The 14,541-nt window shown below is 39.5% G+C and overlaps 1 protein-coding gene across 2 annotated transcripts; it reads left to right on the top strand.

Annotated features, from left to right (window-relative positions):
* Nucleotides 1-4,879: 4,879 nt before the first annotated feature.
* On the top strand, nucleotides 4,880-12,489 carry ttc22 (tetratricopeptide repeat domain 22). 2 transcript variants are annotated; one of them, XM_044200267.1, is made up of 9 exons: nucleotides 4,880-4,972; nucleotides 5,064-5,350; nucleotides 7,736-8,036; nucleotides 8,511-8,566; nucleotides 8,651-8,766; nucleotides 9,083-9,201; nucleotides 9,844-10,005; nucleotides 10,321-10,473; nucleotides 10,560-12,489. In XM_044200267.1, exons 2-9 carry the CDS (start codon nucleotides 5,088-5,090, stop codon nucleotides 11,094-11,096), a joined length of 1,707 nt encoding a protein of 568 aa, XP_044056202.1. In that variant the 5' UTR covers nucleotides 4,880-4,972; nucleotides 5,064-5,087; the 3' UTR covers nucleotides 11,097-12,489. The 2 variants fall into 2 exon arrangements, with proteins under 2 accessions (XP_044056202.1, XP_044056203.1); XM_044200268.1 differs by lacking the exon at nucleotides 4,880-4,972 and having other exon boundaries at nucleotides 10,560-10,722; nucleotides 11,798-12,489.
* The last annotated feature ends 2,052 nt before the right edge of the window (nucleotides 12,490-14,541 follow it).

Consider the following 14,541-nt stretch of genomic DNA (forward strand, 5'->3'; position numbering starts at 1 on the left):
TACTCTCAGTAGACTTACACACACTCACACCCTGTGGCTCTCAGACAACCTTCCCCCAGCCTACACAGACTCCATCCAGGCACATTTTTTCTCAACAGGCCTGGACGTCCTCATGTGGAACCACAAGCACTGTGGCTGCCATAAGTCATCAGGTTAAAGCTCCTGGTTATGAGACCGATGGGCTGACGTATTGTATTGGCAATGGTTTGGGGCAATAGAGATTAATTGCGGCTGTGATTGGAAATAGACATGGTCAGTTAGAAAATTCAATAAGGTGTATGGTAAGCTTTCCCCTGATATACCTTCCCCTGAGACCTGGTGACCCAAAAAGCCTAGCTGCTGTTTAAGATTATCTCAGTGACGTCAACTGTTGGATGGCACAACATTTTCAAAATCAAAATCAGAAATCATATTGTTCAATCCCCCAAACCCCATCACTCTCATTGAGAATAGCCTTGGTCCCTTGTCTGCAAATGTGAAGCCCACTGCCAGAAATTTGGGGGCACTGTTTGATTCTGATCTAAGCTTTAAACCACAAATCAAAAAAGTTGTACTGTCCTGTTTCCTCCAAATAAGAACCATCTCCAGAATAAACCAATGCTTTCACACTCTGACCTGGAAAGATTTATTCAAGCGTTCATCTTCTCTAGACTTGACTACTATAACTCCCTCTTTTCTGGCATAAACCAAAAGTCACTCTCTCGCCTCCAACTGGTTCAGGATACAGCAGCTCGGCTTCTCACCGGTTTTATCCTCAGGTGGGGTCCTTCTGGATTTTCCAAAGTCGAGGCTTAAATCTAAACGTGCCGGTGCTTTTGCCATCAGGGCCCCTCGACTGTGGAACAACATGCCTGAGGAGATGAGGCTCGTAGAATCAGTGCCTTCTTTTAAATCACTTCTTAAAACTCATCTTTATAGACATGCTTTTATGTGATGTCGTCGTTTTATTCGTCTCTTTATTGCTTTTATTGTTCCCATTTGTTTTTATTTCCTTTGTCATGTTTTTCATTGTTTTTAAGTTGTCTTGTCTTATTTTTTTTTGTGTTGTTTTGGTCTGTTTAGCTTTCTGCTATTATTTTGCCCTCTGGATATCCTGTTTCTGCTGTGCCTTGTCTGTCAAAGCACTTTGTAAACTCTGCTATATAAATAAAGTTATTATTATTATTGTTTTCCTTGGGAGGGAAAGCATTTTAAAATTTGCAAACAAATCAATATCTGGAGATTGTTTTATTCACAAGTGCTAAGTAACAGACACATGGCTAATGAGGTCTTTAAACATCCCAATATTTACCCGTGATGGAACAGAAGTATGAAACTTTTTGAAAAAGAGATGAAACAAATTGTAAAAATCCTGAAAGAATACCATTAGTCATCATTTTTGGTAAATTTGCTTGCTCTTCTAAGAAAATGTTGCATGCAAACTGTATATGTCTATTAGACACAGAGACAGTACAAAGAGACATTCAGTGGTGTAATCTGCAGTCAGAGAAGGCCTCTGGAGAGCTGAATAGTTGCTTTTCACTGTGAACACTCACTCAGGGTGCCAGAGAGAAGCTGACTAAGAATGGAAATACAGTCGCATATTGTCAACAGTGATAAGTGGCTTAAAAATGCAGAGGGTTTTCAGCTACAGTATAAGCACTGATTAAATGTACAATAAGAAGGGGAATGAGAGATAAAAGGGGGAGTCTGCAGTAAAATGAGGGATGGACATCTGCATTAAATAACAATACGTTAAAAGCAGGATTCAGGATCTGAGGGGGACTAGGACCGTCTCACTCTTTCTGATAGGGCATACGAGCTATATTGAGCCTGGATACCAGAGTGAGGCTACTTTTCTTCAGTTTGAGATGGAGAACATACAGTATAATACATTCTGAATGATTAAATCCTCCATTCTTAATTATGCTTTAGACCAGTGTTACAACAAGATAGTGAAGGTATTAATAACTGAGGAGAGCTCAGTTAAGAGGGAAGGGATGATAAAGTATATCATCTGGATTAATGAGGCTTTCCTGTGATCCTATGATCCTTTGTATTCAGTGTCACATCTTGTGAGGGGCCCCAAATTTCCCAGTTATGCTCCTGTCAATGTAAATGTAATGTCTCTGCAGAGAAGGATTTCAGACAACTTTGATGCTGCCAGGTTGCCTTCTTTGCTTTCGTTCATACTGTTCACAATATACCAGGCAACCTTTCCATTCTCATCCCTGTCTGTATATTATTCTTCATCAGTTATACACTGTCCTTTGTGCCAGAAATTAAGACAGACATCAAAACAATTAAGTAGGTTAACAGGGGGTTAGTTTGAAAGCAAAAAAGCCCTTTACAGGCTACAGGGATTATTAGGGGTCAACATATTCTCCATAATACCTTTGTTTTGTCTTTTGGCTGGTGGGATGTAAAATCTATCATCTAAATTGGAGCCGTTATGAGCAAAATGCGATTTAAATTCTGTCTTTGGCTTGGAGGGTGCACAGCCACACAAACAAGCATATGTAATCATTATGTTACCATGCAATCAGCCTGGTATCCATGATGGCCACCATGGCAACGGTTGTCGAGAGGAGAACATTTTCAGATTTCTGTACACCCACATGGTACAAATGGAAATGGCTGCCCACAAGGAGGCAAATCTGCAGTACTCAATACACATTATGCAACACACTCTGATAATAACTCTGTCTCGGTGTTTCAGGGGCAGCATAGGTGGTTCAGCACTGTTCAAACCTGACTGAAGCATTTGTGCGTGGGTTTCCATGTTCTCTCCATATTTGTGTGGGTTTGCTCCAGGTGATCCAGTTTCTAACCCCATCAAAAACATTCATGTTTGGGGCGCCCCGGCATGTACAAGGCCTTACTGCTTACAGAAATAATTCATGTTTGGTATTAGAAATACCTCTCACTGACCTGTGTGCTCTGTGAACTGATGTTCCACTTTCGTCAGCTGTGTTCTTTTCCTGCAAACTCGTTCCTTTTCAGGCAGGACTCACTCGTCTTTGCTTCCAAGATTTCTAGCTGCTGTTTTCTCCTGAACTGTTCAGAAAACCTGGGCCTCCTCCATCTTTGAGTAACTGTTTGATTAATCTAACATCATCCCATCCCTCCAACCTGTGCCCCCGTCGTACTCAGGACTGTGATGAACAGCAATTGGACTTTCAAAGTCCCCCTCCACTCTGAAATGTATTTTGCTTATTGTTACTTCATTTTGATGTTTCACTGTGCAGAATGATGTATGTGTTGACTTGGACGCACACACGTTCATCTGCTGAATAGGCTGAAAAGTTTCTCTGTGCTCACCGTAAATATCAGTTTAAGACGATACGGATGAACATGATTTTCTGACATCACAACTAGTTTGGAAGCCAGTCTGTCCAGTATGCAACTTATATAAGTGATATGGAAACCTAAAACCTCCACACACACAGACTGAGAATGGACTTCATTGAAGTGGGAGACATTTTGTGCTCAGTGGTTAACTTTTGATATTAAAAATATATGCACATTCATAGGTTCTGGATTTTTAAATGAGGAGTAAATGCAATTTCAAGAATTTTTAACTATGTAATCAAATTACACAAATTATTATTCAAAGGTGAGTATTTTTCTATTTCTTAAACATGTGTTCTTGAGTTTTTTTCCCATTGTTTTCTTTATTTACTTGTATGTTTGTAACACTGTGTGTGATAGTATGACTGAAGTTTCTCATTGTATGGAAATGCACTGGTGACATTGTACTGCATATACAAATACATTCCTCGAATCCTTGAATTTTGACAGTACTTCCTGGGACTTACCTCTTTGAACATAATTTATATTGGTCTCATTGAATCTAAGTAGCTCTACTATAATCCTACTGGGCTTTTTTTGTAATTGATTTGTTCTACGGCTATTATTGCTACCCAGCTGTCAGAGGAGGGCTGATCTCTCTTTGAATTATCTTTCCAAAGGTCTCTTGTGTGCTGAAGCTTTGCAGAGTTTTTCCCTGTCTTCTTAGAGCACTTGCACTTGCTTGGGAACCACTTTTGATGTGGGCCTGTAAAGCCCATCGAGACATTGCATCTGATAGTGGACTTACAACACCAACCGCCCTCTGTGTTTAGTTCCACTGTCAGTCTGGTTTATCATAATACAAGTTTACCCTCTGGTGGAAGAGTTTGGATTTATATGCAAATGCATTCAGAAACAAAATATGCTTCTCTTGTGTGTATCTGATCTTGTGAGATAGTATTGTGACTTGCAGGATAATGAGGATTCACAGTCAGTGTTTGCTTTTGAACTCTTTACAGTGTATCTGCATATCTCCTCTAGGTGTTTACATGTTCTGTCAACAGCTCATCATACATCTGCGTGTTTATCTTTTAATAATTATCTCATTTTTGTTATGGCTAAAAGATGTAGAATTTTTGTTGAAATGAAAGGTAATTCAAAGTAGTAACATGAAATAGAGAGAACGTTTCATTGAGTTTCCTTCAGTGTTTCAGTCACATTGATCCTGATGGTTCACATTCTTCTGTTGGCTACAGCTGACTCAAGCAGGGGCAGAGGGGGTTAACTGAAACATTCTCCAAAACAAGGCTTAAAAAACATTTTTTACAAAACTCAAGACAAATAATATCATGCTGTCAGAATGTCAGTTGGTATTTCTGTTCAAGAGCCAAATAAGAAAAAAAGAGCAAAACCAAGAAAACTCAGACATGATGCAATCTCCCTTTTGAAAAAGAAAAATTAATAGAGACAATGACTAATATTTTATGTTTTCACGGATGAGAAACAAAAGGGGGACTTGATACAAAAAAAAGTGTGTGGGGAAAATATGTATCCATAGTTATACACTACCTCCCCCTTAAATTCCACTCCACTCCCTAGTCACTCCCAAGCCTAACCTGTTCAACCTGTCCGGGATGACAAGAGTGGCTGGGTGAATTATGTCACAGTAGATTGACTAACTGTAGGCTGAGGAGGATAAGAGGTATTTTCTTGTGTAGGATCTTAGGTCAAAATATATAAAAGCAGAATTTTGATTGTATTTCTTAAAGTTTCTTGTCTTTTTTAAATAACAGGTGGAGCAGGAGGAGCAGGAGGCCATGAAGGCAGATAGCACAGAGGACATTGAGTCTCTCATGGAGGACATGGACTACATCCCCGGCCACTTCCACCTGGACCTCAACCTCAACTGTGATCCTGTTGGGCCTGTGAAGCTGAGACTCAGGGACACGTACCTGAAACAGGAGAGCCTGTGTGGCGAGCTAGAGGCTGAAGCTGGATATCTACAGTACGCTGTCCGAAATCTACTTGGTCTGCTAGCTTTTCACCTCGAACAACTGGACACAGCTGAGGAAATATTCAGGTGATGATACACTTTTACACACTTTTTTTAAAGGCAGAATATTCAGCAAGAAGTCTTATTTTGATACACTGTTGATGCATGGTTTCACAAGAGATCTTGACTAGTAATATGTTTCTAAGATTCTGTACTCTTGTACAATCAAATCACCACACAGGTTGAAACGTGTCTTCCTACATACTTAATCTTTGTGAGCAAACCAAGAACCTCCACAGATAATGCCTACATAGCAGTAGAAAAGGTAACACAAAGTGCAACCTAACATTTACCAACTATAGCATCAACCAAAATCAAAACCGGCCTGTCAATTTACAGTCATCTCAAATGCTGCATAACAACAATAATAAACATTTTATTTATAGAGCACTTATCAAAACAAAGTACAAAGTGCTTCACAGAGAGAGAAATAAAATACCACAGTGAATAATAAAATACATAAAGAACACTAAAATAAACAGAGACCTAGTAGGTAGGTAAGTAGGTAAGATCAGGATATGCTTTCTGATAAAAATGCGTTTTGAGAAGAGACTTAAAAGAAGACACTGACTCAGACAACCTTATTTCTTTGGGCAAATTGTTCCAGAGCCTCTGTGCCCTGATGGCAAAAGCTCTGTCCCCCTTAGTTTTCATCCTGGATTCAGGAAGAGACAGAAGAAGCCTGCCTGAAGATCTCAAACTTCGTAAAGGTTCATAAGGAATTAAAAGGTCTAAAATATAATCTGGAGCCAGGCCATGAAGAGCCTTAAACGTAATCAATAAGATCTTAAAATCAATCCTAAAACAAACAGGAAGCCAATGTAAAGAGGCTAAAACAGGTGTTGTGTGATCGTACCTCTTGGTCCTGGTTAAAAGCCTAGCAGCTGAGTTATGTACAGTCTGCTGTCGTTACAGTTTTTTTATGAAGACAAGTGAACAGACTGTTACAATAATCAAGGCATGAGGAAATAAAAGCATGTACAACAGTTTCTGCATCACTAAAAATTTGCAATATTTCTGAACTCCCTGAATTCTAGATAAAAATTCAGGGAGTTCCAACAAGAAGGAGCCAGCTGGTTTAGAGGAGTGATAAATAATAGCAAATATGACCGGGAGGGGCCACCAAGTTTAAACATGCGCTCTTCAAAGGAAGAAAAATCATTGCAAGCTATGAGGTTACATTTTAAATGCCTCCTATAGACAGTAACAAGGCCACCACCACAACCACAATCCCTAGAGCGGCTAAAGCAGTCAAAATCTGGAGGGCACCATTCAGCCAGCTGACTGTGATCACCAGGATGTAGCCAGGATTCTGCTAAAAACATGAAATCTAACTCTAAATCAGAGATAAAATCATTTAAAATAAACATTTGTTAGAGAGGGATCTTACATTGAGAAGAGCCATCTTAAGTCAACTCTGGGTTAGAGTTGAAGTTGAGACTGGAGGTAGGGTTCTGGCCTGGATCTTTATTAAATTATTATTATTGCTGTGTCGGATGTGTCTGTTTCGTATTAAGGACCTATGCAAAATTACCACAGGGATTTTAAAATTAGCGCTGGAGGAATCCCTGCTCCAAATAGCAATACTATGATCAGTCCACAAGAAGGGGGTTAGTGACAGCAGAGGGTGCCTGGCTGTTTTTGGTGGGCAGAGAAGGGAAAGAAGAAGAGCGAGGGGAGACAGGTGATGTAAATAGTCACTACGTGAGGAGGAGGACAGCACAGCGTGCTGCAGGTTAGCCGTCAGCATACCTGACTTGTTTGGGTGAAGACCGTCTCGTGCAAACAAGGAAGAACGATCCCAGAATAAGTTAAAATTGTGAATAAAACCATACTGTTACCATGGCTACACACAAATGGCTTGTTTGGCTTAGACAAATATAATTAACAAGCATTATCACCAAGAGTATGAGTTGCTCCAGTAAGATTAACACATTAACACACAATATCTTTATTTCATGTTGCTAACTGCTTTCTGCAGATATAAGGCGTTGCCTTCTACCCCACCATGACAATGCTAACATGCTAATGTTTTAGTGGGTATAATGTTTACCATGTTTACCATCTTAGTCAGGCATGTTAGCATGCTAATGTTCACTAATTAGCACCAAACGAAGTACAAATGAGGCTGATGGGAATGTCATTAGATTTGTATAGTATTTAGTCATAAACCAAAGTACTGGACACAATTATAATTATTTTTAATTATTAATTATTATTATATAATTATTTTGATGTAGTGATGGGATTAGAAGTTAAACGAACACCAAAGTTATTACAATTCATCCTGAGGGGGACATGAATGTGTGTACCAAATTTGGAATATGGAATATTTTTAAATGACTTCCAATGTTCAAGAGCTTTATGGGGGAAATTCTCTAACTCTTCTATCTCTGTATTTTGGCCTTTCAGAAGCATTTGTAAAGAAGACCCTGGTAACCTCAATGCCTGGGCCAACCTGGGCTACGTGTACGACAAGCTGGGGAGAGAGCTGGATGCAGGGGAGTGTGTGGAGAAAGTGTCTCACCTAATGGGCTTAGATGCTGGAGAGGCCTCTCAGGAAGAGACCAGGCTCCTGGCGGCTCGCTGCCTGGTTGAGCAGGCCTACGTGTATCCCTATGATGTGGAGCTGGACAGTGAGGACAACCTGAGAGAGAGGCTGACGGCAGCATTGACACTTTACAACAGAGCCCTGGACTATGGGGGTCAGCTGGTGAGATGGAAACATACACATAAAGTAATAGAATAAATCTATACGTGTGTGTTTAGGTTAGTTTCTTCCAGCATTTTATTGGTTGGTTTTTCAACCATGCAGTGTTAGTAAGCATTACATATCTTTAAATTCATTGCTCTGCTATGACTCATTTCACCTGCAAACTCTTACTGAAGTTTGAGGATGTGGCTATGCTTAGAAGATTTATGAATATGAAACTTAGCTCTTAATAGCATGGATATAAATCTAATACTTCCCCAAAATCAAGTCAAGCCAATTTTATTAAATTTGGCACAGCACAGAGCTCTTAGCTTCCTATTTTTCATTCAAGACAAGTGAAAAATTTGGGTGGAATAGTAATTAAACAATGCTGCTGGGCATGTACCTAAAGACTTAAATATTTATTCCTGCGCAATAAATGTGATTTTATTCCTAACTAGAGACTTTAAGTGAAGATATATTGTTGTTTTTCAGATACCAAGAGAGGAAAAACAAAGCTGGTATTTTAAAATGGCAACTATCTATATAAGGTACAAAACATGGCCTCAAAAGATAACCACTGCACCACTTAATGTGTAAATATTAATTTGTACTAAGTAATTTTCTCCCTACAGACTAGACGACATAGTAAAGACCAAAGAGGACTCTGAATACTCCAGACTCTCCCACTACAATAAGGGACTGAAGCTTCTCAAACAAACACTAGAATCTAAGAAAACACAACACAAAGGTAAACGAGAAATGTTTCTCTATGAATACATTTGCTCTGTTATACATTTAAAGGCATGTTGAATGTTCAGTGCTGCTCTGCTGGTGATATTTAAGTGATGCTATCTTCTATCTATCTGACCTTCTGTAGTTCATACTGTACATTGCAATCCATACAAAGGACCACTGACTTTGTTTTAGCAATAGCACCGACTATTTGATTTAAGATGTTGTCATATACAGTACAACCATTCATTCAATCTAGAGGGAGACAAACAATAAATGCTTTAAGTAGAACCTGGTAAAAACCCTTATTCTGATCCCCCCCCCCCCTTCAGCCCTTGCTTGGTGTTATGTTGGCATCATGTTGGAGAGGAAGGAAGAGTTCACCACTGTGCCCATGTCTATACATGACTGTGGCTACTCAGCCTCTGATCCTCTATCCTGCTATGGAACTGTAAGTTAACCCACACATTTAGATTTCTCACCAAATATCAGGCAAGCTAGTGAGGGCTATAACCTGTTGTAGAAGTTTTTAATGCTTATTGAAAACTGCTTAAATTCCTGTCCATTTTTCTTTGAGTGTTCTGCAACCGGTTGTTAATTTCAGCTGAACATTCTGTTGCTAGTAGCAACCACTACTGGCACAGTTCTGGCAGTTTAACTGACATTACTACATCCACCATTTTGTCAGATCTGTGACCAAGAAAATATTGACAGACACAACTTTGATCTCCAAATATCCTTGTTGGGGGATTTTCTGTAGGTTCTCCATTTATAATTGCTATTTTGTGACTCTTGTTTGTAATTTGAGATATTAAAATAGTTGTATCTGCACATGAAACTAAATCAACATTATAATTTTGAGCTTATAAAACTGAGTAGAAATGTCTCAGTCCATATGAACATACATATTATCCCTTAACTAAAATTGACTTAACTTTATTAGTCATATATTGTGAATCATACAGTTTCTGCTAATAATAGACATTGTCCCTTTGATTTGTCACTGGAAGCTCAGTCCTACTTTATCGAAGAATTTGTGCTACAGCTACCTCTTTATATATTTTCACCATAACATAACTATCTGTGTCCTCAGGCCATAAATTTGGCCAGTGATGATGCATTGACCCTGAACCTTCTGGCAAAGGTCTTCTTTCTGCTGGACAAACATGAGATGGCCACAGGGATCTGCAACATGGCCTTAAACGTGCTCCCAGACCCAGAAATCAACTGGCAGGCCTACTGCACACGTGCCAAGGTACTGCAGCTGAAGTACATCTGGCCAATGTCAAAACCAAGCTGGCAAAACTCAGTCAAATGTGAAATCCCTTTAATTTAATCTGGCTGAAAGATGCGCAGAGTTCACATATTTGTGCAATTAGATCTAATGTTTGAGCTGGTGTGAACTATAAATGGTTATATTTGTGCACAGTATGTATTTATTTTCAGTTTATATGGCAAAAGAGAAGTTTTATACTCCAGACACCTGCATAAGGGGATGATTTTCATACATTTGATAAAATAAGATGTAAATAAAATGGTGTGCAAATATTTATAAAGTTTTTCCTTTTAGATAAACATGATGCTCTACATCAGGGACCTGGAGAAGGCAAAACATGGTCAAGGTGGAATCCCAGACCGACAGAAGCTAACTGAGGTCAGAAAAGACTTGGACAAAGTCTTGACTGTACGTCCATGTCTGCGGACTCACCTTGAGATGGCACAGGTAAAAACATGCACTATTAATGAGCAATATATATATATGGATTGTCTACAGCAACAGGGTTTTCAGATTCATGTCTTTCCTTTTAGGTGTACTACTACATGGGTGTAGATGCACTCCAGGAGAGTCTGTTAGTGGATGAGGGGGCAGTGAACAGTGCGTTGGTGAGTCTGTCCCATGCCCTACAGTTTGAGCTGGGTGACAGCTTGCCGGACCTCCACGTGCTCAGAGGACGCTGCCTCCTGCTGAAAGGTGAGGAGCAGAACGCTGCAGACTGCTTCAAACGCGCTGTGGAGTTAGAGAGACCTGGGAGCACAGATATCACAGCCCTGCGCTGCCTCCTACAGGCCCTCCTGGCTCTGTTCATGCAGGGAGGCCCTGACCCCAGCCTTGCCATCACCCAACTGGAGCTGTGGGTACAAAAGGCAGAAGAGAGGTACCCTGGGGACATTGTGAAGGCCGAGCTGAGGTGCCTTTACAGGACTCACACAGCAGAGGTCACAGAGTTATCCAGGGCTCTGATCAGGACAGGCAGACTGGACCTAGTTAGGAGGCTACTGGAAACGGTGGTGCCTAAAGAACTGGTTAAGAAGAGACCAATGGCAAGGTCTTTCTCCTGTACATAAAGCAAATATGTGACTACATTTGGTTACAGGCACGTAACCAAACCAGAACAGGGATGCAGTAATTAATGAACTTCTTGACAACATTTCACACAAATGAACAGCAGCAGTGCACTGTAACTGAGCTGTCTTTACTGTAATGGTGTGTTTTTAAGCTGTGATTCTTCTATTATTAACTTGTTTTTGGGGTTTTTTGAAGAACAACTTTTGGAAACGTTGGATCTACATAGAAACTTACATTTACAGTTACAGCACAGAAGGATATTCCTTTTAGCTTGCTTTATGATGGAAAATTTGTTAAAATCTTCGAGGTTTCATATAAAATAAGAAGGCCCACGACTTTTGAGAGCATTCCTGAATTGAAGAGAGATGGTTGGGTGTATTAATGAAATGGCTATGGTCAGGATGCCCCATTGGCCCTTCCAAAGCGTACTGTATAAATGACTGCTTCTCGGAGTAGTCTTGTTTCTGCTCAGTAGTATTAATATCAAGCTAAACTACCTCTGAGTGGGAGATTTTAATGCTCTACCACTGATGACCAACAGGTGGGGCTATACACCATTAAGATGTTGCCTGGTTTATGAAAGGTTCTGTTTTTGGTGCAAATAAGATTAAACTGCAAGCCTTTAAAAACATTGTGCACATGAATTAAAATACATTTTTGAATCACTCACTATGTAATACGGTCTTGATCTACTTCGCAGTTGCCAGATCTCAACCCAACTGAACACCTATGGGAGACTTTGGACCAATGTGTTACACAGAGCTCTTCACCACCACATTAAAAACACCAAAAGAAGAAATGTCTTTTGGGAAAAAAGTGTTCATCCCTCCGGTAGAGTTCCCGAGACTAGTAGAACTATATCTTGCTCACAAGTTCCCTGGTTAAGTAAATGTTAAATGAAAAATATTTAAAAAGATGAGGGTAAGTGTATGAAATATCCATGGGGATATTGTGTTGCTACTGTGTGTCAATTAATCTCTCTTAAAGCCACTATCAGAATACTGGTGCTGCTCCTTGTGGCTTTGCCCAGCAGGGGGCCCAAGGACCTGAGTGAAAGGGCTCAGTCTTTCATGTCAATAAAGGGACCCCCAAAAAACCTTCTGAAAAACTGAAAGAATAGCTTAAACATTCATAGTGAATGTGTCACATTAAAAAACTTGACAACACCTTCACAGGGAATGTCTGTCCCCTCTTGTTTTCTGTAGAACGTTTAGGCCTGGTACCATTATTAACACCTATATAGCCTATCTGACTCTGCTGGATGAATTTTTTTAAATTTAGTTTTTATTTCCGTTTCAGCAACTTAACAATCATATTCACAATTTTGCCTGCTGTTTCCCATGTTCAGCTGTTTAATGAAACTGTAATTAATAAAATTAAAGTTAAAAAAGAGCTTCACTTCAGCTTGTAGTATTAATTGTAATGGTTAGAATACAACAGAGGTATAAAATAAAATAAATACATAATAAAAAAACAAAAAAGGTGGGGGTCATGGAGGGGGGTTGTGTATGAATGCGTGTAGTGGTGTAAGTGTGTGTATATGAAGGATTCAAATCACTTCATTGTACTAATATAGCCATGGCAGGGCTCCACTTTTCAAAAAATATATCTTTTTGGAGGCTCAAGGAGTACGTTATTTGTTCCATTTAGTAAATTTCCCAAACCTTCGCAGTCCAAATATTGTTTGTTGGGGGGTCAGGTTTTAACCACTTAGTTGTGATGCATTTAAGTGCTGCCTTTAGCAATATTTGTAGAAGATATTTTTAGCTCTTCTTCAATACCTATTATTAGACTTGATGAATTTTTTTAAATGTCTACAACTGTGTTCTATCATGACAAAATGTTTGATTCCCATGTGGTAGTGTGGGACATAATTAAAGTTGCAAAGATTACTGTCTGCTGTTTGCTCATTGAAATATGCATCCAGCATGATATTGTGGTGTGTCACTGCCTCCTTTCTATGTTTGGGTGCTCCACCTGCATTAAAACAAATAAAATCCCTCAAATGGTAGCCTATAGTTATTCTGATTTGGGCCCAACCAAAGGATTCCTTTTGTAATTGCAGAAAATACTAAAAAAACAAGCCTGTTGTCATCTTTAACAGAAGAGTAGAAGTTTCTGTGAGCTAGTTTTATATTACATATGACATTTCAAAATACAAGTATGTAATTGAAGGTGACGGACACAAGGTAAAATAAATGTAGGTTACAGGTAAAATAAATGTTAAATAATAGTAGGAAAGCATTAAGATAATCAGACCAGTGAAACAACAATTATGCAATCATAAGCTTAACAAGGTCATGGTTGGGTCAGCTTATGTATGTCAGAGTATGACATCTGTGTTTGCATGCAAATTGGAGTGCCAAACACTGAGTGGAGCAATTAAATGGGGGCTACTGTAAGAAAACACAAAGAAGCAATCAAACTGGATATTTTATAACAAGTTCCCAGATGTGTTTTTTTTTTTCAAAAACATTGAGAGAAACCATTTGGAAGGGATCTCATCACGGACAGTATGGACAGGAGGAATGATTACAACGACCAATAATGCTGTAAAAGTACAAGGGTTTTTCACCCTTCAGAGTGTGAGCGTGCAGTCGAGCAGCGGCATGTTGTTTAAAGCTGCTATAATGGATATTTTTATAATAATGTCTCAAAAGACAACGTGAAAACAACAGGTGACACATTACAGGAAAAACCTGAATAAATGAGTGGAGAAACATAACAAATGCAGATGCTTCCACACAGGTACACTGCATGGTACAATTAAGCAATTAACATCTGTTCATGCTCTGTGGCAGGTATAAAAATGCTGAGCAGGCCCGGTTGATTCTGATTTTGATGGCAAGAGGAAAAGCTCTAAGTGACTTTGAAAGAGGGTTCATTGTTGAGGCACCGATGGCAGGAGCTTCAGTCACAAAAACTGCTCAACTGGCTAGAGTTTCAATAGGAACAGTTACTAAAGTGACATCTGCATTCAGATCTGTGGGAAAGACATCAGTAAACAGGGTTGGAAATTGTAGTCGACAGCGCACATTTGATGAGCGTGATGCTCGTGCATTAGTGCGATATGTAAGAGAAAACATAAGAGCAACTCTTGTGAAGGGTCACTGCATATCAAATCAAAGTTGTTCTGAGTTATCACCTTTATCCTATGTTGAAACATTTCTATCCTGATGGGAGTGGTCTCTTCCAGGATGACCACGTACCCATCCATTTGGCACAAAGGCTCGTTGAATGGTTTGATGAGGATGAAAATGATGTGAATCATATGCTGTGGCCTTCGCAGTCACCGGATCAACCCAATTGAACACCGAACAGATTTTGAACAGATGTGTTCGACAGCGCACTCCACCACCATCATCAAAACACCAAATGAGGCAATATCTTTTGAAAGAATGGTTCAGATCAAGTTCAGAGACTTGTAGAATCAATGCTAAGGCG

The sequence above is a fragment of the Siniperca chuatsi genome, linkage group LG6 (assembly GCF_020085105.1).
Source record: "Siniperca chuatsi isolate FFG_IHB_CAS linkage group LG6, ASM2008510v1, whole genome shotgun sequence".
Lineage (NCBI taxonomy): Eukaryota > Metazoa > Chordata > Actinopteri > Centrarchiformes > Sinipercidae > Siniperca > Siniperca chuatsi.

Bases quoted from the DNA above. Each gene is read 5' to 3' on its own strand.
- ttc22 (XM_044200267.1), top strand. From the start codon at position 5,088: ATGAAGGCAGATAGCACAGAGGACATTGAGTCTCTCATGGAGGACATG. The intron at 5,351-7,735 runs GTGATGATACAC...TTGGCCTTTCAG, and splicing joins ACAGCTGAGGAAATATTCAG to AAGCATTTGTAAAGAAGACC. The intron at 8,767-9,082 runs GTAAACGAGAAA...CCCCCCCTTCAG, and splicing joins TAAGAAAACACAACACAAAG to CCCTTGCTTGGTGTTATGTT.